The sequence below is a fragment of the Alligator mississippiensis genome, chromosome 11, assembly GCF_030867095.1.
Source record: "Alligator mississippiensis isolate rAllMis1 chromosome 11, rAllMis1, whole genome shotgun sequence".
In the NCBI taxonomy this organism is placed as follows: Eukaryota; Metazoa; Chordata; order Crocodylia; family Alligatoridae; genus Alligator; species Alligator mississippiensis.
Genome location: NC_081834.1, coordinates 19,280,423 through 19,306,198, shown reverse-complemented (window position 1 = coordinate 19,306,198; position 25,776 = coordinate 19,280,423). Strand labels below are relative to the sequence as shown.

The following is a 25,776-nucleotide window of genomic DNA, read 5'->3' as shown; positions in this document are numbered from 1 at the left end:
GCTATACTGTTTAGAGTTATCAACTGCCTTTTAAATCCTGAGAGACTATCTTGTGCCATTGACAGCGTGCTCTCTTAAATCTGTGGAAATCAGCAACAAAATACGTGCCAAGCTGTCTTCCAGAGGTTTTCCTGTCCCTGTTGTTTCATTTTGTTCAGTTTCCTTACTTCTGTCAAAAGTTCTTCTCTGCAAAATATTACAGGGTTTGTGGCTATAACTGTTCATATAACTAATAGGATGGTCTTTGGTACAATGTATTATTCATGAAGATGGGCTTCTGTCATGACTGACAATAACAATAAGGATGTCAGTTCTGAACATTTTTCTAGAGGTTATCATATGAATAATTAATATGATTTCAACACTTTTACTTCAGTTCGTGAAAATCATGTTTGAACTGAATATTTCTTCAAAGCATAGTGAAAATACCCTAGTGAAGGCTTGAACTACTACTGACTCATGCAGAACTACTGATCAGAGCTATATTAACTTCTTACTGCTGTAAATCAGTGATACAAAGTACAATTCACCATGGTTTTTGTGCTACAATGCTTATATAGATGTCCAGTCCTCACCCAGTAAATAGTTTAAGTAGAAAACAGCTCCCCTGGCCCTACTAGTGCCCCTCACTCCCAAGCCACAGCTCTTCTCCCGCCAGCCCTGCTGGTGTCCCTCACTCCTGACTCACTGTCCCCAGCCCCACAGTATATGGGACCAGGGTGGGGGTGTGGGGTATGAGGCAGCACGTGCCTCCCTAGATTTGTGCACCCACAGTGGGCACCGGGCTGCAGTCACCTCTACAGCCCAGCTGGTTGCGCTCAGTGTGGGAGGACAGAGCAAGGTGGTGAGATTCATTGCTGCCACTGCTGCCAGAACCGCCGCACCAGCCATGCCACCAGCAGCATGAGGAGTAACAGATGGTAGGGAGGAGCTGTGGTGCCCTCACCTTCTCGCACCATCAGCCACTCATGTGCTGGGCCACGGCTCTACCCCACTGCCATGGCCTAGCCACTGCTTTACCCTGGAGAGGAGGTGGAGTGGCAGGTAGTGTCACCTGTGCCTCTCCCACTCCCCTGACATGTCATCCATGCCCCTCCTACCTCCTCAGCCCATAGACTTACCTGTGGGGAGCTGTGGGAGTTGTTCTCCCTTCTGGCTGGCTGCCACTGGCAAGTGTGCACACACACATATACATGGTGGCCCCTGCCTGATCGCCCTCCTTCCACTCCCCGCAGCCCCAAGCAGCCCCTTGCAGGCTGAAACTCTGCCAGTCTGCAACGGAAAACTCACTGTCTCCCATGTTTTTCTCCTTTAAAGAAGAATACATTTTAAAAGTTTTTTGATCCATTTTTTAAAGTTTGCTCATGACCCTTTCATATATTCTTGCGACCCACTTTTGGGTGATGACCCACGAGTTGAGAAATGCTGTGCTAGATCACACTGTTGAGTACCATTTGTGCGGGCTGGGTGCGAACCCACGGCCCTGGTCGCGGTGCACGCGGGCTGTGGCAGGCAGCCCAGGCATGCTGGGTCGGAGAGGGCGGGCACCGAGCTAGAATTAGGCACAGACACTTAACGGTTGATTTTAAGATTGTTTACTTACACCGAGATGGTCGCGGTGCAGGCTGAAAACTTGCTTGAGTTGCGGTTACAAACAGAAAGAACATGAACAATCACGTGGAGTTTGCTAGGCTCCACGTAAACAGAACTCCGGATGTCCAGGACAAGCGCGCCACAAAGTAGAGAACTCGTAGATACGTCTTATGAAAGGTTACCGCACGAAGACAGGAAGAGGTGGGCGGTGGATCAGGCTGCCAAACTCCTCTGAGTCTCACACAGGGTTTCTATTACCCTGCCGTGTACCCAGAGTCCCCACAACATGAATGTGGAGTCCTCTTCGGCTTGGGCAGAAACCGCTCAAGCCTCTTATACGGCTAGCAGGCCAATCGCTAGCTGCCACGTGGGAATAATTTAGAACTAGCCAATAGCGGGGAACAAATTTGCATTCGAAGAGCAGGAACTCTTTGCACCGTGCATTTCTGTGCTGCAAAGAAAATGCACCCTGCAAAGACAGCTGCAAAGTGGCGGGAACTCTCTCCTTTGCACGTGGGTTCTCTGTGCAGCAAAACTCCACCATGCAATGAAGCTGTAATCCCAGAGGGATAATTCTAGTGCCAAAGCACACACAAAAATCAGACCTTTGGGTCATGACACCATTAAGCCTCAATTCCAAATCACTTTTTTTTTTTTTTAATTGGACTTTTTTTGGGAGCCATGTCATCTTGCCCATGAAGCTCCCGGAGAGGCTAGGAATTCAGGAGGGGTACTGTTCCATGTGGTCAGCATTCAGCCATGATTCTGGAAAAACCTTCTTCACTTCATACTGCCTCCTCCCCCCCTCCCCCCTCAAAAAGTGTGCATCTTATTTGAGGGCATGTGGTATGAAAGGGTTCATTCTGAACTTAAGTAACAACAGTAAATCCCTTTTTTGGATAATGTACATTTTTAGACATTGAAAACATGCCTGAATAATGACCAGATAAGCTAAACTATTAATACATGCACCCTGCTGTAAAGTAGGGCCCTAGAATCAATAAATTAATAATTTGCTACCCAGCAATTTATGCAACAGTCCATGAATAGATAAAGATGATGTAAGAGTAAACTATTGTTGATACTCACACAGTCATCAGTGGCATCTTTTACAGCAGTAATGGTTAATACTAGTGCTAAAGGCACAATGGTAGTAAACCAGGACAAGGATGATATTTCTGGGATCAACTACAAGAGAAACATTTTTAAAATTTTTTTTAAAAGTACAGTAAAAATATTCCAGAAATATATTTAATTTAAATAATTTCCTTGAAAATTACTAGTAGCTCAAAAAAATGATTAGGTTTTTGTCTAAATCAGGGGTCAGCAAGGTTTTGCAGTGAAGGCCTGCTTTAATGGAGCTTACCTCTGAAAGCAGGACTCTTCCAACCTGGCCCATGTTGCCAGGGCTGGAACCAGAGTCACCAGAGTCAGTGGGCCAGATCCAGCCTGCAGACTAGAGGTTGCTGACCCCTGATTTAAATAATAGACAATGGTAGGCTAGTTTTTTTGTATTGTTAATAGTTATCTCATAAGGCTTATGTAGTCTGATCTAAATAGAATAATTTAAATTATTTGTTTGTATCATAAGTGACCATTGCATTGACTGAGCTATAAAAACCAACTGTTGGATCTCTTTATTAAAAGGCTAGAATATTATCAAATATACTAGTGAGAAAAAGGAAGTTATACATTGTTAGCCCTGAATTTAGGACTCGGATACCTTGTCCCAGGGTGTGGGAGGGGAGGGGGGGAACAGGATTCAGGAGGGACCCACCCTCAGACCAACCACAACCTTTCCATTCGATAATAGGCAAACTTATTGATACACAGTGATAACAGAAAAGAAGCAGTACAAACAATCAAGCAATTCTATATATCTACCAAATTGTAGGGCTGTCAAGAGAATCAAAGTGCATCTGACCAGGATGCAGTCTTCACTCTGAGGCTCTCTCTCAGGTGTCAGATGTCAGCAGCCTGGAGGTGGGATGCTGAGCCCCCTGCCCCCCAGTGAAGTGGATTAGACAAACTGGTAGTGTATCCTCTGTCCATGGTGGCCTCAGGGACCCTCCTGGGAGACAGGGACAGGGATCCCTCTCAAGGACCCTCTTGGAGAGAAGGACAGGGAGGGACACAGATGAAGGGACCCTTTGTTACTCTCAAGCCTCTGCTTTTGTATTCTCCTTCCCTCCTGATGACTCTTGATTCATGGCTGTCACTGGTTGGCCTCTGTTCATCACACCTCCATATAGCTCATCACATGTACACATACTAATTTGGTCTTTCTGGCCTTCTCCTAATTCGGTCTGTTCCCCCGCTCTGGAACCATGCTAGCTGGTGCCACCCTATCTCATGGAACAGTACGATACATGCCCCCAGTTTCTCAGATTGTGTGTATATCCGTTGGCCTTGTTGTGTTAGACAGCCTGTCTGCTTTGAAGGCTGCATGAAACTGTGTGCATGAGATCCAGACTTTTTAGAAATCAGTTAACCCCTGCTGCCTATTCTGAACCATTCTAATGCATATACATATACCTATAAGTCAATTCCCAAAAACAAACCTTTAAATACCATTTCTAAGCCAACGTATGTTACCTGTAAAATCAGGAGGAACAGGAAGTAAGCATTTGCAACCCGCTGGAATTGTTCGAATAAGTTAATAGGCAAAAAAGTAAGAATGTTGTATTTAGATGTTTTGATGCGATTGTCCTGAAAAATAACAATAAAAATATAAAACATCAGTGGACATAAAATTTAAATTGTGCTTTTGAAATTTAAAATTGTGCTAACACAAAATGTGCTTCAACTTTTGAACACACTGCAGTCATGGTAGTTGATAATCTCATCTAATAGTACTAGAGTTATATTATATTCCTTAAATGGTTAGTAACAGGTGATGTATAAGCTAAAAGCCACAATTTCATTTATAATGGCAACAATGTTTCAAGTCAACATATAAAATCTTTGAAAAATAATAGAATTTTCTAGATTCTATCATCCCTAGTGTTTCTTTTGGGCAGATAAAAGGAAGCATGCATTTTCTAGGAGAAGGGGTGGATTTAAAAGTGTGGTCAACCCCTACATTCCTTTGGGAGCAATTAATAATACTTAATGAAAGGAATGGGCTTTCCTGATTTTCCTAGCAGATGTTACTACCATGCAGATGCTCAGTTACATATTAAATTCTGCTAAGTGAAAATGCAGCATAAACAGGTAGCAAATTGAGCATTTATGAGTATACAAATGTCCACACACATGCATACAAAATAAAACTGCAGAATTCTATTTAACTAAAAATAGCCTAAGACTAGGAACAGACACTGCACATAAACCAATGTAAGTGATCAGAAACTGGTCTAAACCTGTAACAGAACAGAAGTTCAGCGCACACAGCCCAGTTTCAAAATAGCAGAACCTGCTCTAAGATAGACCCAGACAGATGTAGTATCAGACTTAATCAGTTTAGATTAGAGCAGTATATCAAACTACTGTCCCAGATCCTGTAGCAAGTCACCTTAGTTCACTGCCCTCTAACACCCCAGGCACCCCTCGCAGGGTGGCATGCTAGCCTCAGGCAGTGCTTGTCTGCTTCAGGTGGGTGCTGGACCAGCCCTGCCCCCAGGCTGTCACAGACAGGAGCCAAAAAAGCTTCTGTTCCATGCCTGCACAGCCCAGTGGAGGAAGAGGGAGAGGGTAGAGCAAGGGTGGGCAATTATTTTGGGTGGAGGGCCACTTACCAAGTTTTGGAGGGCTGCAAGTGTAGCCCCGCCCTTGGCAGGTGCCCTGCCTCCTGACAGGTGTCTGCCCCCTGGTCACCATCTTGGGATGGAAGTCCCACCCCCTAAGCCCTGACCTTTGCCACCGGAAGTCCTTCTCCTTCCCCCAGAACTATTCCTTTGGGGGGGGGGGGTGTTATCTTGGAAAAGGGGGAAAAAACCACAAATTGTATACTAAAAATCAAATATTGACAAAAACATATTTTAATTTTATTTTAATAGCTTAATAGCTTAAAATGAGGTCTTACTCTTGAATATTGTAGGGGAGTGTGGAAGGGTGGGGGGGTATGGTGGGGTGGGTATGGGGTTTGTGGGGGACTGTGGGTGGGTGTATATGTGGGATGTAGGGGAGGATGTGAAGGTATGTGTGGATGTGGGTGGGTATGGGGGGGTTGTGAAGGTGTTTGTGAGGATGTGTGTGTGTGTGGGTGGGTATGGAGTTTATGAGGTTTTTGGAGGGGGAGGACGGCTGGAGGTGTCTGTGGGGCATGTGTCTGGGGTGTGTGTTTGGGGACATGGGTGCATGTGGGGTGTGTGCACATAGCAGTGAGTGGGGCTGCCCCCAGAGACATGTGGGGAAGGTGTGGGGGTGTGTGGAGTTGGGAAGGAGTAAGTGGATGGGTGAGGTGTTTGTGGGGTGTGTGATTGTGTGTGGAAATGGGTGTGGTTGTGGGATTTGTGGGGGAGGGTTTGAGGGTATGGCAGGGTGTACATGGGATCCCCCATGTGGACTCCCCTGAGCCCGTCAGCACCCAGCCCCGCCCCACACCAGCCCAGAGCCTGCACGTCCTGTGGCACCTCCCCACCACTGCCAGCAGTACACAACCTTAGCCCACCCCATGCCCACTCCAGACTCACCCCCCACCAGAGCAGATCAGCTGAAACTCATGCACAGCCCTGACCCAGCCCTCCCATGTGTGATGTGGCTTGCTGCCCCCTGGGCATGCAGTGGGGCTGGGGCAGTTCTGCATCTGGACTGCCTTTCTAGGCAGCCCAGGTTCCTCCTTCTGGCTGCTGCCACTACCAGGCCCAGCCCCACAGTACCAGCAGGGACCTGCGTGTGCAGCCCCAACCCTGCATGCCCTGCACCTGCTCCAGACTCACTCGCCCAAGCTCAGCAGTAGTAGCTCAGGACAGAAGCTGCTTGTGTAGGCAGGGGTTTCAAGACAGAAGGGGAAAAGCAACCCCTCTCCCTCTGCTGCTAGCAGTTCCCTGCTGTAGCCACCTGGAGCTGTTCTGCACTGCCATCATTGCTCCACAGGGCAGCCAGGAGGCAGCGGTGATGGCAGTGGAGACACAGGGCAGCCCAGCACAGGCTCTGGGCAGCTGCAGCAGGGAACTGCCAGCAGCGGGAGGAAGAGGGGCTCCTTTCCCCCCTTACTAAGTAACAACTTCTGTCCCATGCTGCAGCTGCTCAGCCTGGACAGGTGAGATGGAGCAAGCATAGGGCATCAGGGTTGTGCATAATGGGTCCCCACCAATACTGCAGTGTTGGGCCAGTGGCAGCAGCAGCCAGAAGAAGCCACCTGCCACATGGGTTGCCTAGAAAGGCAGTCCAGCTGCAGAGCCAGCCCAGCCCTGTTGTGTGCCTAGGAGGCAGCAGGACACACCATGGCTGGACTGTGCCTGGGCCAGGGGACTAAGGAACCCACTGTGGGGTGGACAAAGAACCACCACAGGCCAGATTTGGTCCATATTTTTCCCACCCCTGGGGTAGAAAAATGGAGCCTCTCTTCACTACCTTGTCCCAAGCCAGCACAGCAGGGATGGGGGCCAGACAGCAGGGTGCTTTGTTCTCCCATGCATGTCAAACCCCAGCCTGACCTTACTGCAGGAAGAAGTCATAGTTTGGATCCATGCACCTGTCCACCATGCTGGGAAATGGGGGGGGGGGTGAGCAGAGGGGGGAGCAGAGCCCCACTGCACAGACCTGACCCAGTCCTACCCAGGAGCAGGGGTAACAAGCTGGGGGGGCTGCATGGCAGGGACTCTCTTTTCCTCCCCAGCTATTGTTGATAGATGACAACTGGCAGGGAAGTGGGGCTGAGGCCACACTGGTCAATCAGGGGTAGCTGGCTGCTCAGGTGGGCTCAGAATTCTCTGGCAGCCTGCTGGGAGGTGTGTGAGAGTGCAGACTGCCTCCGTGCCCTCCCCCCCCGAAGGGCAAACGAATTCTGTTCATTCACAAACTAATCTAGGGAGTTTAGGAAAAGCTACAACAGTTAATACGAATCCACCTTGGGATTTTTTAACCTCTGTACCTAGCCTAAAGGTCCAGTTTAATCCAAACTACAATTACCTCAGCTGCTGTGAAAGCCTCGAAATTCTAGTCTGGGAGGTTTCAAGACCTACAAATATAACTCGTTTGTCTTCTCCAATAGATCTTGGAATTCTAGTTACTATGCAACTATTTTTTATCTACATTGTAGCTGCTACTACTATTGCTACTATTACTTTTTCCTTGGTGACAATCATAATTGCTTTTAAAGTAATATAAATTAAATAACAATTAAGTTATTATCCATTAATACTTTTATCTAGGCAGCAGTGTGCAAAATATTAGATATGAGAGCCTGAAATATGTCCTATTAATTTTTCAACAGGGTAGCAAAGAGTTTACTCAGTATCAGCTATTGTTATAACTCAAAATCTAATATCTTAAAGAGAAAGAGGTTTCCTTTAAAGTTAGGTTGACATCCAAAAAATATGGAAGATTGCTACTAACCTAAAACAAAATGCTTAGTAAGAGATGTGTATAATTGCCTCCTGGCGTAATGTCCATGAGATCAAAAACAACAATGAACATTGATCTGATATTTTCATTTTTCCTTTCATTTCAAACAAGAAGTCCATTTTGTGGTCCAAAAATACATAGTCACAGGCATGGGCAACTTGTGCCTCGAGTCGGGGGGGGGGGGGGGCATGTGCCCCCCCCCGACACCAGTCAGCAACCGGGGGGGGTCCCCCAAAAGCCAATCACACTTATGGGGGGGTAGGTGAATCTCATTCACCAAAAAGCAGATTGGGGGGGGGGGGGAGGTGAATCTCATTCACCAAAAAGCAGTTGCACTGCTTCTATTAGTCCTCCTGAAGCCACTTCCGGAAGCAGCACAGTCGCTTTTGCTGGTGGCCCCACACCCCAGCTGGTGCTCACAAGGGGAGTCACCAGTGCTCCTGCCTGCCCCCTGCCCTTCACCTAAACAGGGAATGTGACCTGACAGGGGCTACACCAGCACTCTCAGGGGGTGCACATGCACCCCTGTGCACCCCCTACACATCGCCATTGGTCCCAGGTACTGTCATAAAAAGAAGCAAGTTGTGTGGAAATGATCACAGAAGATCCATACACATTGTTAAAATACTGGCCTGCCCTTGGTATATATTGTTGGTTTGCAAAGTCTGAGCAGAGATTAAGCACTGCTTCAAGCTCTGTTTCTCTAGGTACACTCTCCGGATAAATATCCTTTGTCAAACACCCCTTTTGAGAGAGGACCGCACAGTTCAAATGTCTAACCTATAACTAGTTATCATAAGCCTTGTCCATAGTTCTGGCATGCCTCCAAAAGTTCCACCAAACTTGAGGACCCACCAGATAACTCCTTCCTCTTCCATGAACAATAAGACTGTAAAATCAATTAACAGAGACTATGCAAAGGAATTTCTATACTGATCAAACTTTATGCACAAACAAAGCACAAGAAACATCAAGAGCTATTAAAAATAACACAGTGCACAAAGCCCTCCCTCACCGCTGAAAAATCTTTTGGTTTCGGTCAGTTCTCTAAAGACCTCAGGACCATTCTCTTCCTTTCTTCTTTTGTACAAACTTTGCTTCTGGATTCCTCTGTTTAAATGGCTGGGGGCCACTGGCTTTACATCCATTGCCACATTATCACTGTTTTATTACAAACCATCCTGAAAACTGGATCATTGTCTTTGGGGAATATATAGCTGGCCCAAGAAGCCAGCCCAAGAAGCTTCTGACTTACACACCACTTTTCACCACTGCCCAAACCAGGCAGCCGGGAGAAGCAGCAATGGCAGCCAAGGAAGAAGCACTGGCCCACCTCAGATCCAAGCTGTGTTGATGTGGCTTGCCACTGCAAAACCTTGATGACTTGTCTTGAGGTATTCTTATTTGAAGAGAAGAACCTCCAGTTTAATAATTCAGCTGCCATGAAGTATTAGCCCTTTACTGATACTTCCAGGAATTCCAGCTGAACAAGGCACTGGAAAGTAAACTATCAAGATACAGTGCAGTTTTACAGTTCAGTGCAGTCAAAATGAGAATCATAAAACAAAACAGTGTTTATAGTTTGATACAGACATATAGATAGGCATTTATCTTTCACACACAGAGTCAAATTCAGACCTGAGATAAGCAGATACATCTCCATCAGCATATGTGATTGATTTTATTATCTGTCCCTATAAGATGTTATCACGGATAACGGATTAGACAGTGTAGGCTAAATTCTGGTTGTGTCAGTGAAAAATACAGGGGAAGAATAGAGAATGAAACTTCTACACGAAGATATTATGAATCCTTTTTTCCGAAAAAACAATCATAGACAAAGCTTACAACCCAAACCAGGAGAGGATTTCCTGACAAGATTACTGAGGTATATATACTTCTTGACCCAGACAGATTTTTCTTTCGTTTAGTAGGAATTATCTGTAGGGAAACAGTATATACAAGAAATACTAATGGCCAAAATTTAAGCACCATCTACTGTTGAATATGTGCTTATTATTTGTATCACTTCCCTTACTTTCATGTGTACTCAACTACTCTGCAGACTGGTTAAAGATCACCAAACTGCACAGTTCCTAAAGTACAATTTTATTCTAAAAGCAAGCTCATAAAAATAATACTTGATTGTTTAGTATATCTGCTCCCTGTATTTTTTCAGTTCTTTTTTACCTTGAGAAAAATAAGAAAGGAAACTTACTGTACTTACCTGAATACAAGTGGACTTCAAGTTTAAGATGACTCCCCAAAATTATATTCTAGACATGAAAATGTATGAATTTATTATAATTTGCTATGTCTAGAATCTAACTATTGGAGGGGCATCTTATATTTGTTCCCTCCCACGACTGCACCAGGAAACGCAGTTCCAGGAGGGCAAGGAGCAGCAGGGGGCAGGTGGTGGGGGAGTCAATCAGCCTGATCCCTTGCTGCTTGCCCCCCACTCCATGCCTGGACCTGTGCACCCTGGCACCTGTCCACACCACCCCTTGCCCTCTCCACCTATCTCCTTCCCCACAGTACCTGCTTCCCTCTGCACTTTGTCCCCTGCCATAGCTGCACTCCCCACCCCCACTTAGTGCCACCCCTCCGCCACTTGCTTCCTGCTCCACCCTCCCTCCTACCTAGGGTTACCATCAGTTGTGGCTCTGGTGTCCCTTCCTGCACACATATTAACAGCATTATAACTTATATTTGAACTACAAGGCAAATTGAAAACAATGGAGTTGTGAGAGTTTAAGCTAAAACTTTTATTAATAGTGAAACGTACATGTCTGAAGGCCCTCAGCTAGACTTTTATCTCTCTCTATACGAAAGATTGATCAGAAAGTGACTGACATGTGAAACATGGGCACATACAGTCATTTTAAACATCACTTTTCACAATAGAAGTCACATGTAACTCCATGTTAGTACTTGTCTTAATGTTGGATTGCCTATGTAATACAGGCTGCTGTTCAACCCAGCTCCCACTGAAGTCAATGGGACTTTTACTAGTTTCTGACTAAACTAGTCTTCTATTGAGCACATGTTCAGATTTTGAAAACCACCATTACATTAATACATCTGAAAGTTTCAGCAAGGAGAAACAAACAAATGGAGAAACACAATACCTGCCCACCATCACAGAGATTATCTTAAAAGACTATAGTCACAATAAAACACATATCAACAAAAAAGTCTTCTTATCTGTTACCCAGAAAAGTCACCATATTTTGCAGGTAGTTAGAAAATATAATCAAAAGTAGGAAAAAAAAGTGCTTTATAATCAACAGTACTAGATCAAACTGAAAAACATATTCTTCAACTCTATGGACACTAATTCAATCAACAAAGGCAGTCATTTTCAGTCTTTGGGATCTACTGAGAGCACTGCCTCTCATGTCTCAGGAGTCTAATTTCCAAACTATTATTTATTAAGTAAACATACAGTAAGTAGGTTTTCCAGCCACTTTCACCAAAAGGTGCTTTGTTAGCTGCTCTTCTTAGCACTGTGCACTGCTTCATAAAATTACTAGATACAGTTCCTAAGTTTCATTCCAGTGAAAGCAGAATAGTCTATGAATTGAAGTTTATCTAGAAAACTCTGACTGTGAAGAATTCTTTGGGGAACAAATTAAATTTCCCTTTGAGACTAATTTATTCACTGCATGGCTTCTTCCCTTCAAGATGTGATAGAAAAGCATATGTTATACAAAGAATTTCCTGTACTACCATAAAGCAAATAACGTATTTCCTGCTAGGGCTGTGCTGATTCGATTCGGAGAAGATTTGGCCTGATTCAGTGGCCGAATCTCCAAATCCAGATCAAATCAGGGGACCAATTAAAAGGTCTGAATTGATACAAAGCTCTCCAAATCAATTTGGAAAAGATTCGGAGAGCTTCCACAATTCAGGCAGTCCCTGCATACTGCAGCAGGAAGCTGGAGCTGGACTCAGAGCTGGTAAGTAGGAGACAGGGGAGGGGAGGGGAGGCTTGAGAAGCGGAGAAGGGACCATGGGGGGACCCCTGCCAGGTCCCATCCCCTGCCTGCTGCCCCAGCCCCCCAGCATCCCCTGAGCTCCCCCAGCCCCCACCCCATGGCTGCCCCCCCATCCCTAACTCCCAGTGCTTTAAAAAAATTCTTACTCACCAGGTGCTGCCAGGTGGGAGGGGAGGACAATCCCTGCTGCCCCCCCCCAACTACCCTGTGCTGCATGGGGAGCTCTGTCATGAGCCCCCCAACCCCTGCCTACTCCCCCAGCCCCTCCCCATGTCTGCCCTGCCCACCCCTGTTCCGGCCCTTTAAGAAAAAAAACAACAACAAAAACCCCAAACTCACCTATTCCTGCAGTAGCCTTGGAGCTTCAGGGGGCTCATGCAGACCCCCCATGTGGTGTGGGGCAGTGGAGAACATCAGAGATTGCCCCCCACCAGGCAGGAACCAGTGAGTCCAGGGGTTTTTTTGTTTTTTTTTTCTTGAAGAGTCGGGAGCTGGGGCAGGAGGGGCAGCCATGGGGGTCTGGGAGAGTGGCCCGGGTTTGGGGGGCTCGTGCAGAGCCCCCCATGCAGCATGGGGCAGTGAGGAGCAGTATGGGTCACCATCCCACCCAGCAGTACCTGGTGAGTCAGGGATTTTTTTTTTTTTCAAAGTGCTGGGAGCTGGGGCAGGTGGGGCAGGCATTGACAGGACTGGGAGAGCAGGCAGGGGATGGACCTGTGTGATTCAGAGATTCGGCAACTGCCGAATCTCTGAATCAGGTTTGGCCGAATCGATTTGGGACAGTAATTTGAAATGACAAATCGAATCACTGCTCCTCAAATCGGCCGAATCCAAATCCAAAGCGAATTGTAGCCACTTTGCACAGGCCTATTTCCTACAAGAATTATATAGCTGGAAAAGGAGATCAAAAGCCTTTTGTCAGTATATCCACAAAATATTGCTAGACACATATGTAATAAAGAACATAAAGCATCAACCAGTCAGTGTTTTAAAAAGAGTGCATTCTTACTGTATTACTTAAAAAATGGGTAGAGGACAGTGAGGTCCAAATTCTAACCTATGTTAAATGGCTATAATGCCAATTACTTCAAACGAGTCCCACTGTTTTCACTCCATTTGACTATGGGCAGATGAATAATAAACAGGTGACTGCCACTGGAAGAGCTGCCAACAAACCTCCATTCCCTGCTCTTCTCTCACTGCAACTTCTAACATCTAGATCAGGAGCAGGCAAAATATGGCCCACCAAGCCAATCTATCCGGCCCGTGAGGCCTCTCTCAAATTAAAAAAATTATTACCTGCCGGTGGCTGCCTGTCTAAAAGCTGACGAGGCATCAGCAGCAGGAGGAGCCAGCAGTAGGATCAGTGGCGGCAGCAGCATGGCCTGGCCTGGACTGCCCGGCCCTGCCCCAACCCCAACCCCCAACTGGAAGCTTCTGCCTACCAGAGACTTCTGGCCTCGGACCTTGTGGCTGTTCCCCAGCCCTCCCTCTGCAGGGAGGACCGCCAGTAATTGCCCCACTCCATGGGGCTAGCAGGACTGTAGCTCCATGCCTCCATGTGCTGCTCCTGGCTAGTGTCAGGGGCACCATGTGGAGGCATGGAGTCCTGCCCCTGATCTAGATGTTTAGGAAGTTCTGATTCAGAGGTGGTACCCCTATCTAACATTGTCAATGCCTACTGATGAACCTTTCCTTCATGAATTTGTTCAATCCCCTATCACACTGTTAAACTATCAGCTTCTACAGCACATTGTGGCAATGAGTTCAGCAAATTAATTATACGCTGTATAAAAAAGCACTTCCACTTATTAGTCTTATACCTACTACTAAGTTTCATTTTACGTTCCCTATTTGTCATATTTTGACAGATAGTAAAGAATAAATCCCTTTTCATTTTCTCTGCACCATTTAATATTTTTTCTGTCATGGCTCCCTTAGCATCTCTCTTCTAAGCTGAAAAGTCATAGCCATTTTAATTTCTGCTCATATTGAAGCCCACTCATTATTCTTGTTGTCAGCTTCTTTGTACCTCTCCTAATTCTTCTATATCCTTTTTGATGTGGAAGGACCAAAACTGCCCACAGTATTCAAGGCATGGAGATACCATAGATTTATAAAAGACCATAATGCCATTTTCTGTTTTGTATTGTTTCTTAGGGCTGGAAATTGTGTTTGTTCAGGCTTAGTTGAAGCTCGCTCGCTTGCTCTCTCTCCCTGTTTCTTTATCAGAACTGTCTTTTATTCCACACACACATACAATGCTCCCTAAGGCTCAGCAAAAGTCCACTTTCCAAATTATTTAGAAACCTTTCTGAGCACGTTTGCATTTAGCTTTTTTGTGGGGTAGCAACATGATTATATTTTTCTTACAGCTATCTTAAATGATGAACAGTTTCAATAAAGTTCAACTGAACCATTAAGATTACTGGCTAATGATCTTCTCTTCCTCGGACCCCTGCTATACATTACAGGTACCATGCAATGAACTGGTTAATTGCACAATTACCTTGAAAATTGCCACACATGCAAAATAGCTATTATGCCATAAAAAGCTCCAACCAGGTAGAAAATTAGACCACAAAAATGTGTACTAAGTTTAGAGCTTGATAGCAACCAGCTATAGTTTGCACATGTAGTGAGGTCTCCCCTGCAACTGGGAATGCAATCCCCAAGCCCTGGGGGTTTGTGGGGCTCTCCTGTGGCTGGGAGTCCCTCTGAGGCAGCTCCGAACCTCAGGAGTTTGCTTCCTGCTGGTGCAGGAAGAACCCAGGATCAGGCTCCCTCTGCACGAGCAAAAAAGCACAATGGGATCTAAAGCACAATCCCACAAACATGCCTCCTGCCATGTACAGGTATCAAGGCAGGAGGTGTGGATTGTGCATTGGATCCCATCCTGCCTCTACCTGCACATGTAGAGGGGCCAAAAGAAAATCAGGCTGCCAACTAAGCCAGCCTACCACACACTACATTAACACATTATTTAGCAATAATTGATATTTATTTGCCCCTCTGCTAAGTAAGAAATCTAGTAACGGAACAAATCTTGCAATTAAAGAAGTTTTTTGCAAAAATCTTGTTGGTCTAATAAAAGATATCATCTCTACTACAAGTCCTGATTGCCATTAACAGACAAAACTATTCAACTGACTAATACAGTATGTTATTATCCAAAATAATACTTCTGTAGATTGACAAAGCAAAAATCTCTATTTTATGGAAGAGGGAAAATAATTTTACCATATACTATGAAGGAAAGGTGTGAACACAGGCTGTAATTATTTTGAATGGCCACCTTTGAGGAAAATGAAGAGAATTGCTGCTGCTGCTTTCTGTTAACATATACAGTGCGCTGCCAACAGTAAGGGTAACTAGATCACTGCTGAAACGAGGCAAGAAAGCTATTTTAAAAAGAAAAGATGCAGTTTTATTATTTTGCATGGGGCGTTATGAAATAAGTAGTTTTGTAACAAACAGTAATGTTAACTAGGCCTGTGCAAAGCAGTATTTGCTTCAGATTCAGATTCAGCTGATTCAGAGGGGCAGTGATTCGATTCGGTGATTTGAATCACTGCCCCGATTTGATTCGGATGATTCAAACAAACTAAACAGGCAGCAATTTTCAAGGACGCTGGACACAGCTGCCTCCAGCTGGTAAGTCTGTTGTGGTGGGTGGAGCAGGGAGGGAAGGGGCATGTGAGGGGGAAGATCAACGCCCTCTTAGTGAGGGAGGAATTGGGGCTGGGACAAACTGCCCAGCTAAGGTAGGGGGCACGGGACTTTGGGAGTGGGGCTCCCACCACTGTGCGCCATCACAGGCTCCTCGTCAGCTCTTGCTGCCAGTCCAGGAGTGCATGGGAGCAAGCACGTGCCCCCAGATTTGCACACGGCAGGCTAAGCAGGGCTGTGCTCTGGATGGGTGGTAGAAGGTGCTGGGAGCAGGGGCTCTGCCCTGCTGCTGCTTGGACAGCTGGGGCAGAGCAGGATGTGGGTGTGGCAGTGCTGGAAGTGGGGGCTATGTCCTGCTGCTGCTTACCCAGCCAGGGTGAGGTGGCGGGGCACAATGCAGGCACAGCTTGCTCCAGGTGGAAGGCACTGGGAGCAGGGGCTATGCCCTCCCACCATTTGCCCAGCTGGGGCAGGGAGGTGTGGGACAGTGCCACTGTGCTGCCTCAGACAAGAAGCATGCAGCAGCAGAAGTTGGTCCAGCCTCCCTGTGCCTCCCAGACAAACTGTGGCTTCGCCCCAGCTGGGCAAGCAGTGGCAGGGCATGGGGTCAGGCACATGCACCCAAATCAGGGTAGGGCCAGCAGCAGGGTCTATAAGGAATTTTAGGATGGCTGCAGCCCCGCCATAGCCCCCGCTCCACAGCGCTCCATGGGGTGGGTGGAACCAGGGCTGTGCTGCGGGCTGCAGCTGGGGCTAGCCACCTGGAGCACAGCCCTGGTTCCACCCATCCCACAGAGCCCAGCCTGATGGCGGGTGGCTGGGGCTAGCCTCTCAAAGCGCAGCCCAGCGCAGACCACCCTGCACAGATCTGGGGGCACACACCCACTCCCGTACCTTGCCGGACCAGCAGTGAGAGCCGCCAGAGGAGCCACCAAACGAGCAGCTCCTGGACCAGCAGCATGCAGTGCTGGGAGCCCCCCTCCCCAAGTCCCGCGCCCCCTACCCCATCTGGGCAGCTTGCCCCAGCCCCAACCCCAATCCCTCCCTGGCTGTGGGGGCATTGATCTCCCCCACCTCCTTACACGGCCTTTCCCTCCCCACTCCAGCTACCATAACAGACTTATCTGCTGGAGGCAGCTGTGTCCAGCGTGGTCGAGGACTGCTGCCTTTGTAGTCTATGGCCGAATCTCTGAATCAGCGCTGAATCTCTACGAATCAATTTGGACCTTTTAACAGGTATCCTGATTTGATTCAGATACAGATTTGGTCACCGAATCAGGCCGAAATCTCCTCTGAATCAAATTGGCTACCAAAGCTTTGCACAGCCCTAATGTTAATGTTTCAGCTGAACTTGATTGAAACTGTTATCCATCAGTTAAGATACCTGTACAAAAAATGTAATCATGTTGCTACCCCACAAAAAAGCCAAATCCAAGCCTGCTCAAAAGGGTTTCTAAACATTTTGGAAAGTGGACTTTCGCTGAGCCTTAGGGAGCATTGTATAAGCGTGTGGAATAAAGGACAGGTCTGGTAAAGAAACGAGGATAAATATCACAGGATAAGAGAGAGAGAGACAGAAGCTTCAGTTCAGCCTGAACAAATACAATTTCCATCCCTAGGAAAACGTGGGATGCAGAGCTCTTGTATGTTCTGAGCAAGGAACCTCTGAATGTTGACTCCTCCAATGCTCAGAAAAACAGGACTTTTTACATGCTCTGTATTGCTTTAATGAAATATCTGACTCCATCACCAATTTCTTCTCCTCAGTGGAATAACCTACATGGCTCCATATTTTGCCTAGCTGATCAGGTCAAAAGGTTAAACACAAGTTTGAACTACCAAATTACTTAATACTTATGCAATATTACAATGTTTTGTAAGACCTTTTACCATTAACATCTGATAACAGCCACAGACAGGGACATGCAAATAGGCTGACATGATGCATTTTCAAACAAGCAAATCTTTTGAAATAGTTTTTCCTAATTAAAGGAACCTTAACAGGACTTGCAGAAAGAATTTAGATGGTCTAAAAAGAAAAATTAGGAAGTAGAGAATGGGAAACATTACAAAGTCTACCATGTATAAAACGAACAAGCATGTGTGTGGCTTAGTTCACTAGAAACAAAGTTCTGTTAAACCTTCTCTTGAAAAATCTGCATATAGTATCCATATATTTAGTTCGTCCAAAATTGAGGCACATTACCTTTTTTTAAAACTGCTGCAATTCTTAGCACAAACACTCCATTAACACACTCTTAAGCATCACTTTGGCACCTACTTTTATGTAGCACAAACAATTTGGGATATTTTTTCTGGGTTTTTTTCCTTTTTCAAAGCCAAAGCAGTTCCAAAAATCAAGTTCCAAAATTTGACTGAGTAGAGTTCAGTTGACAAGTCTGTGCAGTTCTATCACTGGGCAAGTATCCTCCCTCCCAGGCCCATTAGTCTGGGGCTTTGGATCCTCCCCAAATCCATGGCAGGCATCCTACGTGTAAGCTCCAGACCCAGAGGACTTGGGGGTCAGATGCCCCCTGTCTCCCTTGATCTTAGCCAAGAGGCTAAATATCTTGGATATGTAGCATAAACTTTTTTTTTTTTTTTTGGAAAAATATATGTTTCTAATATATAAATAAATAAATATAACTATACCTCTAACAACCCATTAAGTGGCCACTATAGTTCACTTGACAGACCAAACCACACTTTAGAGGTTAAAATATTTTAGTTCCGTTACAAAATTCCCACCACGCACCCATTCACCTATCACAATTCTAATGCTTTCACTTGTCATGGTCATCATCATCAACATGGCTGTCCTCACCATTGTCCTCTTCAAAGGGTTTGCCTCTGAAAAGTCTATGCCAGTCCCCTCTCCACCATATGAGGTCTGCCATCTCTCCCATCATCCTCTTCTGTCTTCCTGTAGTACCAGTACATTTCACTCAGCCCCATTTTAATACAGTCCTTGACTGTAGGGTCTGAGCGTCTGTTTGTGAGCAGGCTCCTGGCCTCCCACAGGGCATACCTGAAGCAGGAACCGAACTGGTTGAAGCAGGCTGCCGTGGCCCCTTTATGTTTGGTCAAATGCCTGCAGAGGACTGCTTCCCTGATCAGGGTTCTGAAACCTGCCACCACCAGAAGGAGCACGTATATTTTCTTCCAACCCTCCCTGGCATATAGGCAGTCCCAAAAGAGGTGGTTGATTGTTTCTGTCTGCCACCAGTAGGTTGGCCTCGGGCAGTTTGATAGACCTCTCTGCTTTGCTGTGTTTTTCCATGCTTGTACAGGGAGTGCCCACTGGGCTATCTGCCAGTTCAGGTCTCTGTGCTCCTTCTGCAGGTCCTTGTGGAAGATTTACTCCCACACAACCTGGCAGCTATCACCAGGTAGTAAGTCCAAGGGTGAGAGGATTTCTCTTGCCCTTACTATGTCCCATATCTTGCAGTGGTTCACCAGAGCCTCTAGGATCATGTTGTGCAGCTTGTATTTCTCCCAGAAGTGTTTCAGGACCTCATAGACCCATGGGCTCCTGTTGGTCATTGTGTACATCTGCCACTGTCTCAGCAGCTGCCCTGCAAAATACTTGACAAAGTGGGCTGTTTTGGATTCCACCTCCATGTACTTGGCCCAGAGGAAGAGAAGGACATCTGGCATTTCTCTGCCTCCAGACTGTTTCACTTTGTACCTGGTCCTCACCAATTTCTCCCATGTGGAGGTCCAAAAGAAGACACACATGGCTCTTTGGATTCTATGAATTACTTTCTCTGAGGAAAGGAGGACCAGAAGAGTATGTAGAAGCATGAACAACATATGCCTCTGGAGGCTGGGGGGGGGGGGGGGGGGGGGGGCAAGGTGACTGCCCACAGGCAGCAGCAGCAGCGTTGGTGGTGGGGGCATTGTGGCAGCAAGTGGGGCCCACCTGCAGGTGGCCATGGCGGTGTCAGAGGTGATGGGGGGTGTGGCAAGCGATAAGTGGGGGCAGCGACCGCCCACAGAAGCCCGCAGCAGTGGCCAATTTCAGGGGGGGCACATGCTCCCCTGTGCCCCCCCTACACATCGCTTATGCGTAGAAGTATTGGCAGTAGCACCACCTTCATCAGCACCACACACCCGTCCTACTGACAGGCAGCACAATTGCCATAGCCCCAGTCTCTGTCTGGCCTTGGCCTCTGTCTTTTCCCATGCCCTCTATCCCATCAGCTCTGGGTCAAACTCCACCCCAAGAATCTTTACCCACTCATGGGGGATGGAGACCCCCAGGGGAGACAGGTCCCCCCAAGCTTTTCCCAGGACTAGGCAGGTGCTTTTTTCAACATGGAGCTTGGCTCCTCTTGCTGCTCCATACACGTGGGTATGTTGTAGCACTCTCCATCAAACTTTTGTCCCTGCATAAGATGTTAAGGTCATCCATGGGCTTTTGTCTCTTCCCCATTGCCCCCAGGGATCTTCATGCCACTGATCCTGGAGTCCTGCATGAGCCACTATGCTAAAGGTTCCATTGTCCAAATAAATAGGACTGGGGAGAGGCAGGCAACCCTTTTTAACACCTGACTCTACCAGAAACGGGGTTGTCAGGGACCCGTTCACCAGTACCCTGCTGCTCACATTGGTGTACAGTGCCTTTATCCAAGTGTCAAAAGTTTCAGGGACTCTCGTCTTTTTCAGCGTCTCCACTAGGAAGCGATGGGATACTCAGTTGTAGGCTTTCTCCAAGTTGAGGTTCAGTATGGCAACCTCCTGTTCCCTCCCCCATTGTTACTGTAGCATCTCTCACAGCTGCATCGAGGCATCGTGGATCTGTCACCCTGACAGCATGCAAGCCTGATCCTCATGGGTCAAACTATGAATGATATTAGTCCAATATGATTTATCTCATAGAGTCAAACAGCATTTCAAGCCATGGTGACAGCACAGCTCAGCAAATGAGGCACAGGGCAACCTGGTCTCACTCCATCTCATGGGGGGCAAGGCCACACTAATCATGTCCAGCTGACTGAAAGAGGGGGTGACAGAGGGATTTTGAGTGAATTTTTTGGGGCCCTGTTTCATGATGTTTGCCAGGCATTCAAGGCTGATGAAGAAACAGGAATCACGGAAAATGGGAAAGAAAGGCACAGCTCTGCTGCAGGAGTGAAGAGGGGGTCAAAATGTATGCAATGTAGTGCCTCACCATGACTTGAATAAGAGTCAGGACTGAAGGGGACTATGCTAAAAGGGCACTACCATACGTTTTAAAGGCAGTCCTTTTTGTAATTGTGACTTTAATGGTGACAGCGATGGGCACGTGAGCACACGGAGCAGTCTTTATGATGGGACTAAGAACAGCGTAACTGTAAAGTGCATTTTGGACTGTCACGTGAACCATAGTGGTCACAAGACAGGTTGGTAGAGGTGTAGTTATATACCTATAGTATGATTATATTATTTATTTTATTTATATATAGCAAAAAAAAAAAATCAGCATGTTTTCCCAATGTGGGCCATGTGTTTTATAGTCATGCTCAGTGTTGGCTGCATTTAATCAGCTTCATAGTTGGTTATCATTGCTGAACACATGCTGCTTTTGGCAGCAGTTTAATGATAGACAATATATTTAGTGAGATTCCCCTGTGTATGATTATAAGACAAGTTTTTTTTTCCCCCAATGCTGGGGGGGAGCCCTCATCTTGTATTTGAGTAAATATGGTATTTTATAAATTTATGTTTTAGCAAACGGCAGTAAAACACTCAACCCAGAGCAATGGATGCAACTATAATATTCTATATAATATAATAATAATTCTATATAAATATAATATAATATTTATAATATTATAATAAATGTACACAAAGTACTATATATTTAAAACATGATTCAAGTTTTAAGTACACTAAGAAATTAGCTACAGAGATATAGAAAATTACTTTTCAAATGTAATTTTATGTTAACATAATCTGCATTAATATTTTGCAGTAAATATATTATGACAAGCTAATTCTGCTGAAATAAATCATTAACAGCATGGGACTCAGATAATTAGTAACACAGATTTACTATGGGATTCATCACAAATGAACCCTAAGATCTTGCATTATATCAAGAACTCTCATGACAACACAAAAGCAAGCTGTACGTGCTATACGTGCACAGGGTAACTCACAGCTCATAAGCACATAGTGCTGTAATTCCCACAAGTGGCTTCGGCATCTTAATAAATCTATGGGGTGCTGCTTGAGCAATATACAATTCCTGAATGGCTCCAAATCCCTAGGACAGAATCATGGTGTCATATAGCCTCTGGGGCTCATAATTTACTTAAAACTTTAGAACATTCCATTTATAAGTATTTATGCGTATAATTCATAAAGGATATCAGTATTAATGAGATGTATTCATCTATGAGAAAGCAAAACACAAATATGTGTCAAAATGATATATTATTTAACAGACCAGTTTCTTGCATGTATTCCAAGCAATATGTACTTACTTTATGAAATAAATTTATGGAACTATGTCAACCCTACAGAATCAATGCAACTCTACAAGGGAGATAGCTGGATTCAACCAACTTATGATAAATAAAAAACTTAGTAACTAAGGTCCACCTCAGTTAACAGAGGTCAAAATTTAAAGAGTGGTATTGTCTGGGAGCAAACCATGGCAGAAACAGCCTTCAGACTTTTACACTTGGTGATTAAGTATGAGCCATCAAAGAATGAAGTTTGACTTTTAGAATACAGTTGCATTAGCAGGTCTAGCTGCTAAATCATCTACTAATTTGTAAACAGTATATCATAAATCTTGTAACAGAGCAAACAACTATATTATGCCATTTTGGAGGCACTTTACTCAATACTCTTACCACAGGCTTATGTTCAAATTGGACCACTCATTGATCACTGATGGTCATTAGCAGTTGTCATTCTTATGTTGCAAAGACATAAATATAATAATAAATTCAGCAAAAGAGTGGGGAAAGAATAAAAAAATGTTGAATGATAGCTCATGGAAGTGGGAGAGCAGATCATAGTTGGCTCAATTAAAAATACCCCTGTACCTCTTTATTTTCTTATTATTAAATAATATTTGGTATGCTGATATACAACAGAAAATGCAAAAGAGCCATCTGTGTTGCAAATTTGTTTTTGGGCAATTTCCCCAAGAGCCAAAAGGACATGAAGGGTGCAGCTACACATTGCTGTATGGTGACATTGCTATGGTGCCATGCTTTAATACTTCCTTTTGCAAGTACTAAAGCATGGCGCAGTACCTGCCCATACTGCACCATGCATGCAGCACACAGTTAGATTTCACTGCTACATCCAGAGCACTAAAATGAGGGAGCATACCACTACAGCAACATAGTTGATGATCATGTGTAGACCCATTTGATTGCTACGATGTCATAGCGTGCTGTACAGCAACATGTAGACGCGCCCAAAGAAAAGATACCAAGGCCTCCTATGAACCCTAAGCGCTCTTGTACAACTCCCCTCTTTTCTGAACAAGAACTAATTTATGCTTCCCAGCCTGGTTTAAGGCTGGTATTCTATCTTAACTACAACAGTAGTCTTTCCACTTAGAACCATATCTTATGAAAGACAAGACAGAATGGTACTGTAGCTTCTTTCAAGTAAATATATAATATTAAAAAAAAACAGAGAAGGACAGTCAAAATAACTTTTTACCTGCAAATAACATTTCTCCCCAGAGAATCTCTTATTGCTTGCAGCATTGCTTCCCTCCTTACTATTCTGATAGATGTTGACACATAATATGCTCCAAAAAGGCTGAGAACAGTTCAGGAACAGAAAACACAACTCAAACATTTCTCACTATCATGAAGACAGATTATACTCTACCAGGCACCTGGGAAATGCATGAATAATACATTTTACACACAGTATGCAGCAGGACAATACTTCCTAAGGCCCACGGTGTATCTTGGCAGGCAGTAAACAAACAGCAAATAAAGGGCAAATAAACAACAAAGAAGTCAGTTCAGTAAGACACTTGACTTATGAAGTTTTCGCATTTGAAATAAAGCCAAGAGTGGATTTCTTAAGTTTGCTGAGACAACTCTTAAATATAATTCTGTTTTCTTGGTGGCAACTTCCAAGGAAGAGGAAGAAAAGAAGAAATACAACGGAAATATGTCACACAAAACTGGCTCTAAATAAGCAGTTACTTTAAAAGACTAAAAATATTAATGAGCTATTTGAATAATGGGTTAGAAACTGTCAAACCAGACATAAGAACATTTGTGAGATTAAGAAATTAAAAACCATCTATTTATTTTAAATAATAATCATCATGGAGCTGTTTGTTTGTCCAAAAGCACAATGCCTTCATTACAATCAGATGCAAACTTGAACTAATGTACTGACAGACATTCAACAGCTATTTTCAGGTCAAGAGAGGGAGGGCTCTGTTTCCCATCTTTTCTTTATTTGCATAAACTGTGTCTGTTCTGCAGCCCTTTAGCATGACCTGACAGGTACGCATACTCTGGGTATTCTGCCCAAACAGATGTTGAAAATATACTGCCCGATATATTAAGCCAGAGCTGTCCAACTTCTAAGTGCCCTGGACCACTTAAATGTAAGCAATGAGCCCCTAGGCCAGCAGTACTGAACCGGGGGACCCCCAGGGGGTACGTGAAGCCTCATCAAGGGGTACGTGAGATATATTTCATACATTGTCTAAGACAGGTCAAAGAGCCTAAAAAAGTAATTTCCCATTGAAAGGGGGTACGTGAAGTCTCACTCTGAGACCAAGGGGTACGTTGACTGAAAAAGATTCAGAACCGCTGCCCTAGGCCATACACCACTTCCTCAGTGCACTGTATGTAGGGACCTACCGAATTCAAAGGGGCTGCCCCCTGATTTTGTGGGCAGAATGTGGGGCCTGGCAGCCATTTTGTAGACAGAGTGCAGCGACTCCTCCCCTCACATACCACTGATTGGCCCCGCCCCTCACCACTGATTGGCTGCAAGGGCTGCCTGTCATATAGTTCCACCCCTTGCCACTGATTGGCCATGAGGGATGTCTATCATGCAGCCCCAACCCTCATCACCAATTGGTGGAGAGGGATGGAGCCACATGGCAGGCAACCCTTGTAGCCAATCACCAATGAGGGGAAGGAGCAGCAGCCATCTTGTCAGCAGCCCTTCCAGCAGGCAGATCCCATTCCCCACCCACACAGGTTGCTGCAGCACCCTAAGAACTGCTGGCTCCCTTAGGGGAGCTAGCATTTTATTCTCTGTAAGTTTTCTTTTTTTTTTCCTGCAGATTTCACAGGCAGTGCCAGATTTCACGAAATCTGCAAAATCCATGACACTGCCATTTCGGTAGGTCCCTAACTATATGTGCAGGCAGCCACACCCTGCCCACACACCACTACACCATGCACTCAGGTGGCCGTTGCACTGTGCTCAGGCAGGACCCCCACTGCATGCATGGACAGAGCTCTTAAACTGCATGTACACAGTGCCCCCCTCTGCAACACACATGGACACGGACACCACACCTCAGCTCCCTTGCTGCACCATGGGCTGTGCTATACTGCCCTCTGGGGTGGCAGCAGGAAGTGAAAGCTGAGGAAGGGGAAGGAAGGAGAACCTAGAGACGCCAGTTGCAGCAGTAGCTGGAGCAATAAGGGGAGAAAAGGCCTGGTAAGAGCCCAGGGTCCTCACGTTAACCCCTCAAAGACTACATGTGTCCCACTGGCTGTCAGTGGGACAGACCTGTATTAAGTTAAGGTACAGACTCTTTCTTTCCCCCTGTACAATTTAAGTTCTTAATTCCCACATAGAGTTGGTGGTCATCTACTTTGTTCCTTTGCAAAAGTACACAATTCTTTCCATACTGATAACTTCCTGCCATCTTGTTTGGAAGAACAGAACATTTACATCCCCAGATTGGAAACATGAGCCTTGGAGCAGTGGTGGCCAGTTTTTCTGGCAGGCCCAATGTTCCCAGAGTGTTGCTCTGAACCTCGTTCCCCAGAGACATACCTGC

General features: G+C 45.5%; 1 protein-coding gene across 1 annotated transcript in view; it reads right to left on the bottom strand.

The window, feature by feature from the left end:
- ATP8B4 (ATPase phospholipid transporting 8B4 (putative)) overlaps nucleotides 1-25,776 on the bottom strand; it is a 200,904-nt gene that overhangs the window by 122,819 nt on the left and 52,309 nt on the right. The window contains 2 exon segments of the mRNA XM_019477374.2: nucleotides 2,683-2,781; nucleotides 4,189-4,302. Of these exon segments, the coding sequence (XP_019332919.1) occupies nucleotides 2,683-2,781; nucleotides 4,189-4,302 (213 nt within the window).